At 40.7% G+C, this 17,935-nt stretch overlaps 1 protein-coding gene across 1 annotated transcript in view; it reads left to right on the forward strand.

Moving 5' to 3' along the window:
• LOC125893213 (A disintegrin and metalloproteinase with thrombospondin motifs 16) overlaps window positions 1-17,935 on the forward strand; it is a 72,589-nt gene that overhangs the window by 29,600 nt on the left and 25,054 nt on the right. The window contains exons 10-18 of the mRNA XM_049583775.1: window positions 2,100-2,253; window positions 6,011-6,106; window positions 9,559-9,707; window positions 12,540-12,712; window positions 12,866-12,996; window positions 13,352-13,475; window positions 15,119-15,363; window positions 15,557-15,692; window positions 17,669-17,795. Of these exons, the coding sequence (XP_049439732.1) occupies window positions 2,100-2,253; window positions 6,011-6,106; window positions 9,559-9,707; window positions 12,540-12,712; window positions 12,866-12,996; window positions 13,352-13,475; window positions 15,119-15,363; window positions 15,557-15,692; window positions 17,669-17,795 (1,335 nt within the window). The remainder of the gene's footprint in view (window positions 1-2,099; window positions 2,254-6,010; window positions 6,107-9,558; window positions 9,708-12,539; window positions 12,713-12,865; window positions 12,997-13,351; window positions 13,476-15,118; window positions 15,364-15,556; window positions 15,693-17,668; window positions 17,796-17,935) is intronic.

Genomic DNA, 17,935 nt, shown 5'->3' on the forward strand with positions numbered 1-17,935 from the left:
TATCTGAGCTCTTTGTCATGCCTAAAATGGATGGACAACTTTCATGGTGGGGGGAGCAAAATCCCCTTCGAAGTACTTGAAATTGTTTTTGTTTGTATGAGGATTGGAGAAATCCATCTGAAAGTCAGTGATACATGAAAGTTACAAGATTCTCTTGAGGTCCCATTTCTTTTCTCAGGGTCAGACAAGCCCCAAAGGGCACATTGTGGCCCATTGGTCAACATATAGCAAACATCTGAGGAGACATCTATGTGTCTCCTGTAGATGCTCTTGTCTTGTGACATTTTGGGAAATATGCTTATTTGTGTTCTTGCCAAGAGTTGCATGAGAAGATCAATGCTGCTCTCAAGTCTCTGTGAAAAGTATGTAGCTGGAGCCAGCGCATAGTTAGCTTAGCTTTGCACGAAGATTGGAAACTGGAGGAAACAGCTGGCCTGGCTGTGTACAAAGGTAGCAAAAATGATGTTAATCAGTGACCTCTAAAGCTCACAGAAGAGCACATTATATTATGCTTTTGAACAAAATCCATACAAAAACCGAAGCATAAAAACGTCAATTTGCCGTTTTATGGAGGTTTATGTGCCAGACTACTTCTTGGCCTGAACCGGTAACTTTCTGGCAACTAACCAGACAACTTTACAACAGTTTTTGTACAGATTAAACTATCAAGAAACAGTGTGTTAGTCAGTGTGGTGCTGATAGGTAGATTTTGTTACCTTCATGCAGACACAGCCAGGCTAGCTGTTTCCCCATATTTATGATGAACTAAGTCAACTGGCTGCCTTAGATCAGAATCCACCTATGATCACTGTTCTTCTTGCCAGTTTTGTGACTGACATATGTCATCAAGTACTTTGGGACTTTTGCACTTGCCACCTAACATCATTTTGTTGTCTTTGTGTTTACTAAAGCAACAAACCATGGTGAATAAAAACAATGCCCAACAGTTTTTATCTGGAAGAGATGAGTCAGGAGATCTGCAGGGAATCCTAGAAAAGAATGGTTGCCTTTTTTTCCATTTATTTTATTTTATTTTTTGCTTTTATCTTTTTTTTATCCCCAGCTGATGATCTCGTGGCAAACAGTGTTTACAGATTAAATTTTGGGAAAACATTTTGTCCTCAGCCTCTCACAGTGCCATCAGGGAAAACTCCTCTTAAGGGGATCCTGCAAATGAGCTACTTTGGACTTGTAATTTCATTAGTGAGTGACTGCCTGAGAGCATGCACGCTTGCCTACGGGTCCTGCTTGTGCGTCTGCTGATGTGCGTACACTGTAAATGTAATGTATTTTTCAGAAACCTTATTATGTGAATAATGTAGGATATCAGAATGTTGCACTTGCAGAACAGACATTGTTCTCAGACACATAGGACCTATAAAGCAATAGAAGATCTCACACACACACTCTCTCTCACACACACAAATGTACTCTGCTAAAGCAATCATGACCACTCACTTGCACGATGAAACTTTCCAACATATTTTGCCTTTTCATGCTCTTTCCACCATATTTTTGTATTATATTCCCCCTGACTGCAGTGTGTAAGCTGTAAAACATCTCTGTATGGTAACCAGTGATATCAGTTGACATTGGAAACCCCCTGCTGGTGTTAGGATATGAGCGATATGGGCAAGTTTTGTTTTTTTATGTCTGTCATAATTGAGCCTCTGATGTATTAAAACCATTACTCTCAGGGTAGGAGTTTGGCAACTTGTTATGTTACCATAGCAACACTTTATGGTAATCCCCAAAGTGGGAAACAATGGAGCATCATGGACTGGTGTTCCCTGTTTTGGAGAATTTCTGTGTGCACAGCATGGTGCCTTATATACCAGCTTCATTACATTGGCAAAGCACTGAATCACAATGTCTGTTTAACTGTTCATGTCTGCGTGCCTGTTGTTTATCACCAAGTAGTTAAAAGATGATTAATTCGTCTCCTTTTACTTATTTGCTATTTCCTTTCCTTCTTCTGTCCTCTGCTGACCTATTCACCTCCACTCTCCTCCCCTTGTCCTCTCTTTTCTTTTTATCTCTCATTTTCTTTACCTACTTTTCCATTACTTCCTCTTTTCTTCTCCTCTCCTTTACTCCAGTTCTGCCCAGGCTTTGTGCTTATCAGATGAACCCAGAGCTGTCGAGGAGTATCGGTACCCTGAGAAGCTGCCTGGAGAGCTATATGATGCAGACACGCAGTGTAAATGGCAGTTTGGGGAGAAGGCCAAACTGTGCACCCTCGACTTTAAGAAGGTAAAATTGTTTTTTTCTCAATAATGCCATCTGAAGCAAATTTTAGAAATTAGTTGCCATGCCATGCTGCAGTTGTCTCTGGGGTTTTCTCAGCACACACACTCAGACTTGAGTGTTTAATTAGTTTAAAACAATGTGGTGGCAATTGTTCCTTCGGAAAAAAACAGAGAAAGACATTGAGAGCAGGATGGGGCAATGAGGTAGACACACACACACACACACACACACACACACACACACACACACACACACACAAAATAAACAGGGAGAGTTATAATTCTGCCCATGAAATACTCACTGGGATGGATGACTAAATATACACTGGAGCGTTGCCAATGGGAATCTCTCCTTGTTGCTCTCCCATTGTCTCATTATTGCTGATGTTACTGTTTGAGATACCATGCCTGAGTCCAGATAGGGTTTAGAGTACTTCAGTGTTCAATGGCACTGTAAAGGCATTTTAAGTGATTGGTGTTCTTGCATCTGGACTAGAGATCTTCATGGGTCCAAACATGGCACTCCACCTGATTTTCACCCTGAAGATGCACCTACCCTTCAGAAAAATAGGAATCAATGGACATTTTGTTTTGTTTAGTTTTTATGAGTCAGTAGTTTATTTGTGAGTCATTCTGACACAGCTCAGATTTGCAAATTTGACCAATAGCCCCTTGCAGGTTAGTCTGGCCCTGCACACTGCGTGCATACATGGACCACGGTCAGATAGTCAGAAAAATTACATCCTATGTCTTTTCCTAAATGTTTGACTTAACCTTGATGAAAAATGTCATGAAGTCAGAGAAACATGTCAAGGAGAATTCATAGGGACTTAAGAAAAGACAACCGCGGTGCTGAGGGAATCCAACTGCACTTACACTAGTCTACGTAATTAGGCGACAGCGTATGTTACTGGCATGGGTGTGCCGTGGTGAAACTACTATGTTCCGCAAATGGAAGTGCACCTTGGATAATTCATCCTGTGTGTTTGTACCATGTTCTTTTTAATGCAGGTTATAAACATGAACAACCCAGTGAAAACATCACTTCATTAGGGTTTAAATTCTAAAATGAATACAGGTTACACATCACAAAAGTGTAATGAAATGGTTGTCACATTGAGAATTGGTTGCTCACTCTCACCCTCCTGTCCGCTCATATTTATCCATATGACTCCCAATTAGTATGCTTGTGTAAAAACTATTGTTAAATGTATGCAAGGTAGGCAAGATAGGCAAAGGATGGTATAGTGTATCCTTTTCTAAGGAAGTTAAGAAAGGAAGCACTGAAGCCCCTTTCCTTATTATTTAGAGAATTTGACCATCTGTTATCATGGATGCCACTCAGATACTTCCAGGTCATTTCACTCAGGAACCTTCCTATGCAGAAAAGACTATTTGACTGCAGCCATGGACTCTGTCAGCAAACTAATTAACCCCAAAATGAATTGGCCACCATGTTGACCTGCATGCAGACAGAAATCTTAAACTGTCAGACTAAAGTATTTGGCCAGTTACTGGAAGACGTAAAGTTACTGGTGCAATGTTGCACAATGACCTGAAATGCTAAAATACAACATTTCTCAAAAGTAATTCAGGCCTGTGCGCCATGTGTACACCACATTTTTATCCAGTTTATTTAATCTGACAGTGGTTCAACCAGTGATGTTCCTGTAGCATACTGAAAGGGACAAACTTTTTCTGAATGATGCCACTCGTGACTTGTCCCTTAGTATTTCTTTTACTCTGCCTTCATATGCTGCTTAAAAACATCAGCCCTTGACATGGGATGAAGATTTAATGCTTCTTAATGCAATTACTGACTTTCCCCCTGGATGGAATGGAGTTTTGGGACTGGCAACAAGACAAAGACAAGAAAAGTCTTTGTTTTCTTTTTTTCTCTCTAAGATTACTTTTGAGGGTTTACTGTTTTATTGAAGAGCGTGGTGGAAAAGATCTGGGAAAAAGGCTTCAAAATGCCACAAAGATTATTAGCTGGATTTGAACCCATGGTATCAGCACATGGTATCCCACTTATCCCGGTCATTTAAACATCTAAACATCCACTTCAGATATAAGATATCTGAGAACTGCTCTCTCATGGTGTAAGGGGTGGTACTCATACTGTAGCGCTGTTGTCGGATGGTAACGTCAATCCACAGGCAAACAGGAACCAAGGATGAGGAAGCAGGTCTCATGGTTGGGACCAGAAAGCAGGTCAGAGGCAGGCAGGGTCAACAACAAGAAATCAATGCAGAATAAAGTGCTGAAGAGTCTTAAATGAGTGACGAGGAACAATCTGGCAAGGAGTGACTGTGAGGCCAGGCTTTGAGTAATGAGGAACAGGTGAACTGAGTTGCCTTGATGAGGTGGGTGTGACTTGTGCTGAGGCGGAGAATACCAGTGTGAATGTGAAAATATTGACTGGGAACTGGGTGACTGGGCATACATAAAAGAGCAGGGGACCAGGAATGCAGAACTGTGACACATGGTGTTGTTTTTGGTCTTGTATTGTCTTTGCTCATGCACCTGGTAGCAGCAAGGTGCACAGGACCCAAAACTCCCCAAGCAGCACTCATGCTCACTGTCTTTCCAGACACTTGTTGCTCATAAAAACACTACAAGAATCGGCCTCAGCGGTACTATTCATTGTGTAATGAACTCATAATTCATGAAACTTTTTGGCGGGTGTTGTCAAGATAAGGCACCGCTGGAGGAGCCAAATGATACTCTCTGTGGTGTGTGTGGTTAGATAGAGCTGGGTTACCTTAGCAAAAAAGCAAAATAATATGTATGGGTGTTTTCCCCTTTTTCTCTTTTGAGGTTCTGTTTCACTCTGTCTGTTTCACTCTGTCTATCAGCTCTTTCTGTCTTTTCCTTCCATCACTTACTTACTCTTTCTCCAGTCTCACTCTGCCATTTTTACTGCTACAAAAGGCCTGAGCAAGCAAAACAGCTGGACAAATAGGCCTTGGGATGAATTCCATGGTGGCTCTTGGCAGCAACAAGCTGAGGCAGAGGTGCCTGTCAACATCTGCACTGAGTTGTCAAAATCTGATATAGTCATTCAGATAGTAATAGAGTGGACATGTTAAAAAGTAGCAGTCCATGTTTCTCAGGCAATGTGAGCAGGGAAACCACCCGGTGCTCCCATCTGAGTCTTTCAGATCACTGCTGAGAAACCATCAAGCCAAACCAGCCATGACATCATACATGGTTGTTAAGTCAATTGTGCCCTGTTAATGCATGTAATTGCATTGCATTATCTCTGTGTTTAAATCTGTAGATTATGTGACTGTAAGGTGTACTGTTTGTTAGCCAAACAAAATGTATGAAAATACTGATTGCAGCTTTTTTTAAACAATGTATTTAATTTTTTTTTTTCATTCTGTTGCACAAACAATGGATGTGCATTTTTTATTTTCACTGATGCATTGCCTGTGGGATCATGCTTTTTTTTCCGGAAATGTTGTTATCCTAGCTACTGAAGCATAAATATTTTGGAGATACAAGGTTGCTGTGCACTGATAGCTTGCCAGAAGATCATTATTCAGACAATCTCTATGTCAGCGGGTTTCCATCAACATGTTTTGATGGCTCCCTCGTGGCAAAATAACGATGTGATGGTAATTTATCGTCCATCCCATAGCAAGCATTGTTTACAGCTGTTGTGCAAAGGATAGTGATTGTCCCAGTTCTGAAAGTTGGAGCACATTAATAGTGTCATGGAACTTACTCTTTGCATTTCTTCCATGTTGTTCCAGGATATCTGCAAGGCTCTGTGGTGCCACCGTGTTGGGAGGAAGTGTGAGACCAAGTTCATGCCAGCTGCTGAAGGCTCTGCCTGTGGCCCTGATATGGTGACTTAACACGTGCATTTGTATGTTTGTATGTGTGTGTGTTCTTGTACGTGCTACATAGTGAGGACTGAAACACATAACCAACACAGTGAGGACAGATTGTCTCAGACTCTCAACATCCCTTTCATGTTGAGTTTCAGATGGTTTCCTCAGGGCGGAGGTTTTGCCTCCCTAAATGTAACACTAAGCATTACAGATCATGCTTTGTTATGTTTGCTATCGCTTTTCTCAATCAGCGGTGACCACTAATTGTCCATGATTTATCCCTGACAGTGTATGATCCTGGATTCTATGTGTTGTGTATTGTACTGACTGTTTTGTTTTAATTATGACTACTGTCCGTATCCCAAAGCCCCCCAGGGACAGTTGTGATGGTTAAGGTAATGGTAAAGGGCAAGGAAATCCATTATGTCAATGAGAGTCCTCACAAGGATAGAAGCACAAGAATGTGTGCGTGTGTGTGTGTGAGAGGTGGAGGGGGATGCAGGATTTTTCTCACGAGCTTTGTCACCTCAAGAGTGGCATCACATGACTGGCATGGGAACCCGTTCATTTCTATTGGACTTTTTCATCCATTGCCTTTGAGGCAATTCAAGCGGTCGTACCAAAGACATTACCAGGAGCTAGCAGGGACATGCAGCTTGCTGCTTTCTTCAGGATGTCATTAATCATGTCTTTGTTGCACCATCCATTCAGGGGGTAGAGTTACCCTTTAATCCTACCATCACTGAGATAACCTCTGTTTCATTTTAGCCAAAGGAGCCAAAATGATTTTTGCAGTTGATACGCCTGTTTTGTCAGATGAGGACCGCATGTTTTTTGATTCTGTTGTCAGCACACTGCTCCATGGCAACATCTTGCCAAATAAATCCACAAATGAAAGGCACCAAACAAGAGACTCTCACAAACATTTATTTGCACTTTTGGTGAAAAAAAAAAACAAAACATGCACAACAACACAATAAAGACAAGAACATTGGAAGTGACAGCTCTCAGATTCCCTGCACAGTATTAACAGAATCAACTACGCAAGACCAATAAAATAAGTGAATTAAATTTCAGAGTGGATTTTCCCTTTAAGGCATCCATTGACCCAGCATTTTTTTTTCAGTGTGCTGCTTAGTATTATCAACTGTGTGACATTTAGCTTAAAAGGGCTAGTGCTTGTAAAGGGATGTCTAACACATGCATAGATTCTTCCCCCAAGGGATATCACTGACCTCTGAATGAGTAAATTGCATTGGACAAAGAGTGATTTTATAGGGTGAACAGGCAGAATTGATGGAGATACTATTATAAAAGTAACATTTATTGAGTGTTTTAGTGTTATGTAGTGCACTCAGTTTGGCCATTTCAACACAAAAGGCCTTGAGCTGAGTGACACTGCACTTCTTTTAATGGTGTCTTTTTACACATCACTGTCTCTTTCCCAGTGCAGACTAATAACTCAACCTATATGCAAAGAGTTTGGACTGACTTTATTGTGTTTTAAATTTAGGTTCATTTGAGTGCAGTGTCAATAAAATATCTCTTTTTGATAGAGGTACCACACTCCCTCCATTATTTTACCTCAGGGAGCAGCTGCAATTGGTTTGTTGCTGACGTGGCAAAAATATGCTATTGGGTTCGGGCCAAAAAGCAATCTGTGCTCTTTATTTATTCTTTGTTTTTTTCCTTGTTTCTTTTAAGATGATTCTCCCCCAAGGCTTGCTCTCTCTCTTAACCCTCTCTCCCCTGACAGCCCCTCATCCACATTTGCTTCTCAATATATTGAACTTGATGGTTTAATCCCGCCCTCTCCCTCCACGGGACAATTAACTGAACACAAACAATGACAGACTCACTTAGGAATCTGTGGCACTCAGCCGCAGGGGGAAAACTAAGGGGAAATCAGCTGTTCTAGTTCTTAGTCAAGGACCGCGAGATTAGTTAGAGGGGTGTGTGTGTGTGTGTGTGTTCTAGTTTGTGTCTCGTGGCAGGCATGAACACATATTAAGAACAAGAACAGCTGAATATATGCACCTCTATCAATCCTAATGCATGAGTGATGTGTGTATAGTGTGTGTGTGTGTGTGTGTGTGTGCTTGCAAAAGCTTTTGAGATCACTCCAGAGTGAGAAGTTGAATATATTGTGACTGATGTCAACTCAACATGCACAAATCCATTTCAGTCCTGTGCCAGGGAACAGCCCGTGACATAATGTTACTTTAAGTGAATCTAGATTCCACAAAGTATTCTCACATTACATTTAGGGATTTTTAGTGAAGTACTGCTCTTTGTTGGAAAACATGATTGGTTGGTTAATGACTCAGCATTTTTTGAGGCACATTCAGTAAATAACTTGATTCAGGAGTATGAGACATGAGCTTCCTGCAGTGCCTCCATCATCTCATACAAACTGTATTCACAAAACTTGCCATTTAGTTTAATATTCCTCTCCTGGTTGCCTCATGGAACACATTTGGGAATGTTCATGGGTGGAAAGCCACTTGGTCAGAGCGGTTCCTGTGCAGACGGGTGGTGGTATCTGGGGAGGTAATTGTGAACCCCACTGAAGCTCCTCTCTGTAGGGTAAAAAGAAGCAGCTGGTGACTTCATGTGTGTACACGGCTCTCTGCACACTCCCCAGGCCAGATTGCGAGGGGGGAATTTGCATCTCCAAATTGGGAGAAGATGGGCAAAACTTTAGAGAATAAGTAGTAGAAATCTGCCTGTTCTGGTTCACTTCTTTCAAAACTGAGGCAGACACCAGATATGAACACAAATAAACAAGTCACAAAAAGGCTGATATCCCTGTCTTACACTGGATTTGCACTGGAAAGAAGTTGAACTGTCTCATTGCTTTGGCAGATATTTATTCATTTTATTTAAACAATCTTTTTCAGCACTAAAGAAACATTATTATATTGACTTATGCACTTATTTCAACCTGTTTTCATGTTTTTATAGTTACTTATCTTGTTTTTCTATCTCTTTCTTGCTTAATAAATTAAAAAAGGGGAATTTAGGGTAAATAAAACAAACATTATATACAGTCTACGGCAACATTTGACAGACTGTCACAGTAGGAGAATATCCTTGTCAGGTATGAGACAGTTTTTCCACATTTCAGTTGTGTTTGGCTTAGCTCTGTTAATTCTAGCTGATGACAGCTCAAGGTAGAGGCTGTCCAAAAAGCAGCACAACTGGAGTTTCACTGATAGATTGTGAGTATGTAACCAGGACTGGACCAAGACCTTTTCTGACAGCAGTTAAACTTGAAAGCTATATCATACAGTGCTCTTCTATGGCTTGACAGGCAGTCATCATAAAGATGAAGAAGGGCAGGGTTGGTTGGAAAGTCTGTATGCTTTTGACACTTTTAGGACACTTTGCTCTGTGCCTGTGTGTGCCTCCCTTATTCTGCCTCCTTCTCTCCCACTCATAATTCATCTCTCTCTCTCTCTCCCTAGTGGTGTCGTAGGGGTCAGTGTGTGAAGCAGGGTGATGAGGGCCCGAGGCCTCAACATGGCCAGTGGTCAGAGTGGTCGTCCTGGTCTGCCTGCTCACGAAGCTGCGAGAGCGGAGTCACCTATCGAGAGAGGCAGTGCAACAACCCCAGGTAGAGATATACACAGTGATAGTCCCTAACAAACAAGGGGGGCATCCCTATGTTCCGAGGGTTCTATGTTTCAAGGGCCTGGTCTAGCCTTGTGTTGAGTTTTGAGCATGTGTCTCTTGATATAAACCAACATGAACAATAAGGAGCTCCAACCAAGCAATCTGCCTGGTCAAGACATTTAGAATGTGCGCAAATCAGCAGAACAGCACAACTTTCTCATCACTAAAAATACTACCCCGCCATTTTCATGGCAACGTTGTAACTGCCAGAGCTGGAGCAAAAATCAGAAGGCTACAAAACTGCTACAAAAATGGATCATTTTGTTGTTAATTTGGATTCATATGGCAGACTTAGTTTGGGTGAATGGTTTGGAGAGGATGAGGAGAACATGAAACAAAAAACGAGAGATATGTCACATTGTCGGATCAAGAGCTCAATCAATTAGAGAGATCAAGGAATGAGGTCAGTACATCCCAGTCAGCGTCTTTATAGCCAGCTGTTTCAACAACTGTACTTTTAATGGCAGTATGCAACTCAATTTCTATAAATAGCTTAGGTCTCACCAGAAATACTTGAGCACCGCAAACATCTGGCTGCTGTTGCTGTTGCTTTGTTACATACTTGACACACACATGCTTTCTATGTGTTCACATATATGGGCTAAAATTTATAGAAAAACTTGTTACAATCCCGAAAATATAAAGCCTAATATGTAAATCAATATTTATAAGCACACTGGAAGTCAATATTTATTAAACTAGTAAATCTTAAGTATTTTTTGTCCTTTATTTTAAATGACCTTAAAAATGATTAGCAAAAAGCCACGTAAAAATGGGTTGTTGGGATATCTTATAAACAAATAATCTAGCAAATGCTCATGATAGGTTGTTTATTGCAGTAACATTTATAGAATAATTCACTTAAAAGAACAATTTGAGAACTTGAACTCAACATCCGTTTTTGTAGAAATTCTCCAACATGCTGAGTGATTCATTGGATTAAGTGAGTAAGTCTTATTCTTTTATGTCTCCCTAGAGTGCAGCAAATCGGAGTGTGACCGCAGTGAAAAAGTTGTTCTTGAAAGGCTAAGTGCTGTCAGATATAGACAAAGAAGCAGAATATTTTGTTAGACAAAACATGTTACGAATTTTGGAAATGATTACACCGAACTTCATCTTCCATGAAGATAAATTCATTTTGACTTTTAGATGTTACGATACTCTTGATTTATTGGCATCTTCTGGTGTCTTCCATCAGCTGTGTTGGTGACACAGCACTATACCAGCTTAAAAATGCATGGGGCATTTGTGGATGTAGTAGCTAAATCTGTATATGTAAAAAAAAAAAAAAAAAAAGAAAAAAAAAAAGTCAACAGAGATCTTTGTCATAACAAGACTGACCTAGCTAAACAATTTTATGTGTTTATCAGGGTATTTATTTAGTTTGGGAAACTCCACAATCTCTGGAAAGCATTAAGTTCAAATTGTCTAGCGGACTCAACAGGGAATAGAAAATGGGTCTGTAGGTCATTACTGAGGTTCCACCTACCTGCTGGGGTAGTTAACAAGGTTTCATTACATATAGGAGTTTACTGACATGACTGATTGTTTTCCAGTTATTAGTCAGACCCCATGTGTTTCCATTGAAAATGAGACAACAGTCACAAAAACTTTTTTTTATTGCCCCTTTGACATTAATACATTTTAATGAAATATTTTATTTTGCTGGTAATAGGTAATAGTACAATCGCAATATTACACTCGAGAGTGTGCTTTAACATCATTTGTGGCACAACAGCGATGCGGTCAAGACTGATATGCTTGCTAGCGTGTGTAACACATTGTTTCTAGTCAGCAACATTCAGGAACAGTGACTGCTGCTCCTCAAATTATGTCAACTTAGAGCTCAAAACAAAGGTGAAACCAGGTCTAAAACTGTTCTTCATTTTGCTGTTGCCTGAGCAAAACTATTTGATACACCATTTCCTACTGTAATTTTCAGGACACAAGATTTATCAAGTGGCCATGCTTTGGAACGGACTCAGTTGCTTGACTCAAGGCCAAGAGTATATTAAGACACGTGATTAAAATAGTGAGGATCCCTCACATGGGTCTGTCGCTTCATCACTTATCTGCTCACTTAGTCCCCCTACTCATCAGTCACTCAGGATTATTTGCTCTGCCAGTCAGTAAGGGAGGCCCTATCCTAAATGCCGGGGCCTCCTCTTGATCATCTCATGCCAAGATCCTGACAAGTGGTGGGCTATATTAGACAGAGAGTGACGAGGAGAAAGGGGGGGGGGCAAATACAGAAAAGAAGAAGGGATTAAAAAAGCGGAAGATGAAATGCAGGGATATATTCAGAAAGAATCTAAGAGCGTTAGGGAGATAAGTGACAATGTGATTAGAGGGCTTACACAGGGTGTAATTGTCCCATGGAAGGGATTTTAAGGAACGTAGCCCGGGGACATACACCTGTGATTGGAGAAGCCCTCACAAAGGCACACACACACACTGCCAAATATACGGGCAAGCATACTCACATATGTCATGCCAGTACACAGAATTACAATGAAATTCAATGTGATATGTAATTGAAGACATTTTTGCTCACTCAGATCAAATGCAACAAAAGTGTTTTCCTCCTCAGAATTTCATGTTAATACATTGCAACCCAGTTTATACAAGCTAACAATACCTGCTAGTGTTACATATCATGTCACACACACATGAGAGGAAATCAGGGTATCATGTTATTCTAGTGAAATACTGAATATCAAACATACAGTATTGTGCAACAACTGGAGATATATTTTTCAATCCTTTCCTGTAGACCTGCATATGGAGGGAAGTATTGCGAGGGCTCCTCCAGGTCGTACAAGCTTTGCAACATTGAAGATTGTCCCCCCAACACCACTGACTACAGAGCGCAGCAGTGTTCCGAGTTCAACAGCAAACAGTTCAGAGGATGGTACTACAGCTGGAGGCCATACACTCGAGTGGATGGTGAGACAACTGCTCCAATCATTTTCAAAATTACTCAGGAGTAAAATATTTGAAATGATAAAAGAGACAAAAAAAAGAGACCAACGAGCCATGTCATGGTGTGAACTATTTGCCTGTTGCCTCTGGGCCCTGTGGTTTTTTCTTTCCTCCCAGATCAAGATGTATGTAAGCTGTACTGCTTTGCTGAAGGCTATGACTTCTTCTTTGCCCTGGCCAGCAAAGTTAAAGATGGGACACTGTGCTCTCAGGACAGCTCTAATGTCTGTATTGATGGACTGTGTGAGGTAATACTTTTAAATGTCAAACAGTAAGGCAGTAACAATAACAGTAACAGTGTCTGACTGAAGAATGATGATTTTAACGTGTTTGGGGTTAATTCTAGATGATATCATAAGTATAGTCTTTGAAGTTGAGCTGTAAATTCTAAGAGTGGATTTAGCAGTAGGACAACATCAACAAACGCCCTCGCTGTGTTGTTACACTACTACATTAAATGATGTTAAAAAGAGATGTTGACCTGTCACCACATAAAGAATAAATGATGGTCATTTCAGCAGATGTCATTTATTTTCTATCATGTTGCATTTTATGTGTATAATCTATGTTTTTTGTCAAAGCAGTGATTTTTTCCTCCCACAGAGAGTGGGCTGTGACCGAGTTCTGGGCTCCTCAGCTGTGCCTGATGCTTGTGGGGTGTGTAAAGGAGACAACTCCACCTGCAAGGTCTACAAAGGACAGTACACCAAGCAACATTATACCAACCGTAAGTTAGAGGAGTCACACTGTTTAGTTCATTGTTTTTTTATGACTCTGCCCCAGCGATAGCCGTAGCCGGTGGCATTATGTTTTTGGGTTGTCCATCTGTATGTCTTTCTGTCCATCCCATTCTCTTAAACGCAATATCTCAATAATGCCTTGAGGGAATTTCTCCAAATTTAGCACAAATATCCACTTGGATTTAATGAACTGGTTAGATTTTGGTGGTCATAGGTCAGAGGTCAAGATCAATGTGACCTTGCATCCATCTCATTCTTGTGAACACCAAAACTCATGTACACCTTGAGAGAATTTCTTCAAATTTGGCAAAAAATGTCCACTCTGACTCAACAATGAACTCATTTAGATCTTCAATAGATTTTGGTGGTCAAAGGTCAAGGTCACTGTGACCTTGCATCCATCTCCTTCTGGTGAATGGGACATCTATAGAACACCTCAAGGGAATTTCCTCAAATTTGACACGAACTTCCACTTGAACTGAAGAATGAACTGATTAAAATTTGGTGGTCGAAGGTCAGTCATCAAGGTCAGTGTGACCTTACAAGATATTTTTGGCCATAACTGAAGAATTCATACACTAATTATGACAAAACTTAATACAAATGTCTAATAGGATACAGTGATGAAGTGATGACATTTTATATCCAAAAGGTCAAAGTTCAGCTTCACTGTGACATCATAATGTTTTGCGTAAAACACTTTACTGGACATTATTTAACATCATATCTCAGGAACAGAAGGGGAGACATTTGGTCAGATACTGAATTGGTGACGGGGTGGCACGGTGGTGTGGTGGTTAGCACTCTCGCCTCACAGCAAGAGGGTTGGCGTGGGAGCCCTTCTGTGCGGAGTTTGCATGTTCTCCCCGTGTCAGCGTGGGTTCTCTCCGGGTATTCCGGCTTCCTCCCACAGTCCAAAGACATGCAGATTGGGGACTAGGTTAATTGATACCTCTAAATTGTCCGTAGGTGTGAATGTGAGCGTGAATGGTTGTTTGTCTCTATGTGTCAGCCCTGCGATAGTCTGGCGACCTGTCCAGGGTGTACCCTGCCTCTCGCCGATGTCAGCTGGGATAGGCTCCAGCCCCCCCGCGACCCTCAAGAGGATGAAGCGGTTAGAAGATGAATGAATGAATGAATGAATCGGTGACACTAATCTTGGGTGTACTCCTTGAAACTGTGCTGATTGTATAGATCCTCTGTGTTGGGGGATTTCGTGTAGTTGGGGATTTCATTTATGACATTTTAAAGGTTTTAAAGCAGTGTATTTGTTTTTTAGCCCAAATACTGAAGGTGCACTTTATTGCTTATACACAGTTTAAAAAATAAGTGAGTGACCTTTATTAGCATGATACTCAGGTACAATGAAATTCCATAGGGCTTCTCTCAGTAATTAAAATTTGATAAAGCAATAAAATAAAATCAGTAAAAAAAAAAAAGCAGTAATAGCAACACAGGAAGACTTGTGCAAATACAGCTTTAGAAATAAAATAAAATACACTGCAATAGTTAAAATGATTTTATATTAAATTTACACATTTACAAATTTACAAATGAGGTTGTTATTCATAAATTGTTGTTACATCTCTGTGTGTAATGTGCACTGTTTAATATTTTTACTCTTTCTCAGAGTACTATGGGGTGGTAACCATCCCAGCAGGAGCTCGGAGCATTCGTGTAATGGAACTGAACACATCCAGCTCCTACCTGTCTGTAAGGGACACCCAGAGACGCTACTACCTGAATGGGCACTGGACAGTGGACTGGCCAGGCAGACACCCCATTGCTGGAGCTATTTTTGAGTACAAGAGACCCTACAATCGACCAGAGAGCCTCATATCAACTGGCCCCACTAATGAGACACTCGTCATAGAGGTAAGGGGTCCTTAGACACAGAAACTTATATTACATTTTTAATATGTCAATTTATGTTTATGTGTATGGGTTCTTCTGTCTTTTATTCCAGCAACTTACTTTCTTTACTTCCCATGATTCTACATCTATATATTTGTTCTACATGTTGTTTATCCTTTGTCTTATCGCTCTTACCACACACTCTCTCCTGTAGATATTGTTGCAAGGCTGGAACCCAGGCGTACGCTGGGAATACACTCTGAAGAAAGCTGATGAGAAGAGGAATCCCATTAAACACAATTATACATGGGCCATCATACGCTCCCAGTGCTCAGCAACATGTGCCAGAGGTAAGTGGAAACATGAATGACAAAAAAAACTTTTTTTAAGTTGCATTAGTACATGACAATGAAAATTAGAGTTGGTTGATATGATGGTAAATACCATACAACAGTAGAAATGTGTCCACAGGTAGAGATTTGCCAATACTGTTTAGGGCTGGATTACTACGGGATCTCGCATGATCTTGCCAATCCAACTGTCCAGCAAGGTAATGTGATTTGGGCAGACATGGTGAAGGAGAGTTGTAAATACACAAACCTGCAATATTTGACATTAGTGTTCTCAGGGACCTTAACGGCTCCATTTTAAAAGAATTTTAGTTTAACTGCTTTTTATTTTAAATGATTTATTAATTAATTTAATCTTCAGAACAATTACTGTATTGTGAAAAAAATTTTGGTATAATTTCATTACTGTGATAGAAGATTTTGGCAGTATTGTCCAACCTTACTGAAAGTTTAATCTAAATGTGTTTTTCCAAGTTGTGATAATAGATCTCCCTTGTCATGTCAGATTTGTTCTGCGTTTTAAACAGTGCAATACTTTTTTGTGGTTTTTAACGAAGCTATAACTCTAAAATTATTTCAAAGTCTATTGCCTTGATGAAAAAGGAGAGATCGTCCTCAGATCTTCAATGAATGCCAGGATCTGAAGCTGAGTCTGACCTCTCTGATCTGTAATAAGGCTTTTAGCTGCAGGTTAAATGGGGAAGGGAGCGTTCCCATCATTACTGAGGGGATATTAGTAGCTCTTGTTTGGGACTGGTGAGACCTCTTCTTGTTCTACTGGAGACCTGCTATTACATACACAAACACACAAACACACAAACACACAAGCACACAGGCGCACACATGCATGACTTTGACCAGTGGCCTTTGTCCCACCTGAGGCATAGTATTAAACAAGCACACACACATGCACACACACAAACACATGTGAAGACTGTTTTAATGACCTGGGCAGACCCAGGCGTGGTTATTTGAGGCTGGAGATCAGTAGACAAAAGTTGATATGTGTGTGTGTGTGTGTGTGTGTGTGAGAGAGAGAGAGAGAGAGAGTGTGTGTGTGTGTGTGTTTTTTCATACACATTTTTCTTTGTGTGTGTTTGTATGTGCATGGGTGTATGTGTGAGAGTGTGAGTTTATGTGTGTGTGTGCCCTTGCTAGCCTTCATGAGTGTGAACAAAGCCCCCAGTGTAGAGTTCCTATTGATTGACACTGCAGGTTAAAGTTCCCCACCCTGGTCTGTTGCTTTCCACCCTAACCACCTCCACCTCTTTGTGCCCTGATTGTAGGCCATGATGGGTTGGGGGTCGTTTGCTTTATTAAAGAGTGTGACTGACTAACTGGCCTGAATGAGTTAGGATGTGCAGAATGACCACGCCTGGGGCCAAATACCAGCCAGAGGATCTGTGGGATTGGGATTCAAGTTTCTCATTAATCAGACAGCACTGTCAGATCTGCATTTGAACTCACCGATGTGTAGAATGTGTAGAAGCCTCTGAGAATGTTAATAATAGATAGTAAAACATCTGTTAAAGTGTTGTTTTTATGTGTTATGTGTTATGTGTTGTGAATGTCAGCGTGAATCCAGTAACATGTTTTCATATTACTCAACAGGTCTCACATATTGCAGGTATATTATGTGCAAACATTTGATCCATCCGGACAAGCAGCTTGACGCACTATAACTTACACAACAATGCTGTTGTGTTCCAGGTTTTTTTTTTGTTGTCAAGCTGCTGTTTTCAAGGTCAAGAGAGAGCCTTCAAGCTCAATAACACCTGTGTTTTTATTCATCTGTGCCAATAAAACCCCTCTCCACAGCTATTTAATCCATCACTGTAAATATGAGCCTGTCGTTTTGTTTTACTGATATTTTATAGTAGCCAGGTGGCAGACAGAAGCGGGTGTAAGTCAAATTGAAAATGATATTCTCCTTTCATGATGAGGTGCCTGAACTTATTGACATATCACCCATACAGGCCAGATGAACACCAAGTCAGCGTGCTACAAAGACTTGAGAGTGCAGGTGAATACGTCCTACTGCAATCCTAGATCAAGACCAGCCACTGGATTGATAGCCTGCAACACCCAACCATGTCCCGCCAGGTCAGACTCTCTGCTCTTTTGTATGTTAGTGTTGTGTTTGCCGGTATTAGTAAATGAATTCACTCAGTGACTTCAGTTTTCATAGAATTAACAGGTTTAGCCATGGCTCTAGGAATGGCAATGTCAGTTTATGTGCCAGT

Source organism: Epinephelus fuscoguttatus, linkage group LG8, assembly GCF_011397635.1.
Source record: "Epinephelus fuscoguttatus linkage group LG8, E.fuscoguttatus.final_Chr_v1".
NCBI lineage: Eukaryota > Metazoa > Chordata > Actinopteri > Perciformes > Serranidae > Epinephelus > Epinephelus fuscoguttatus.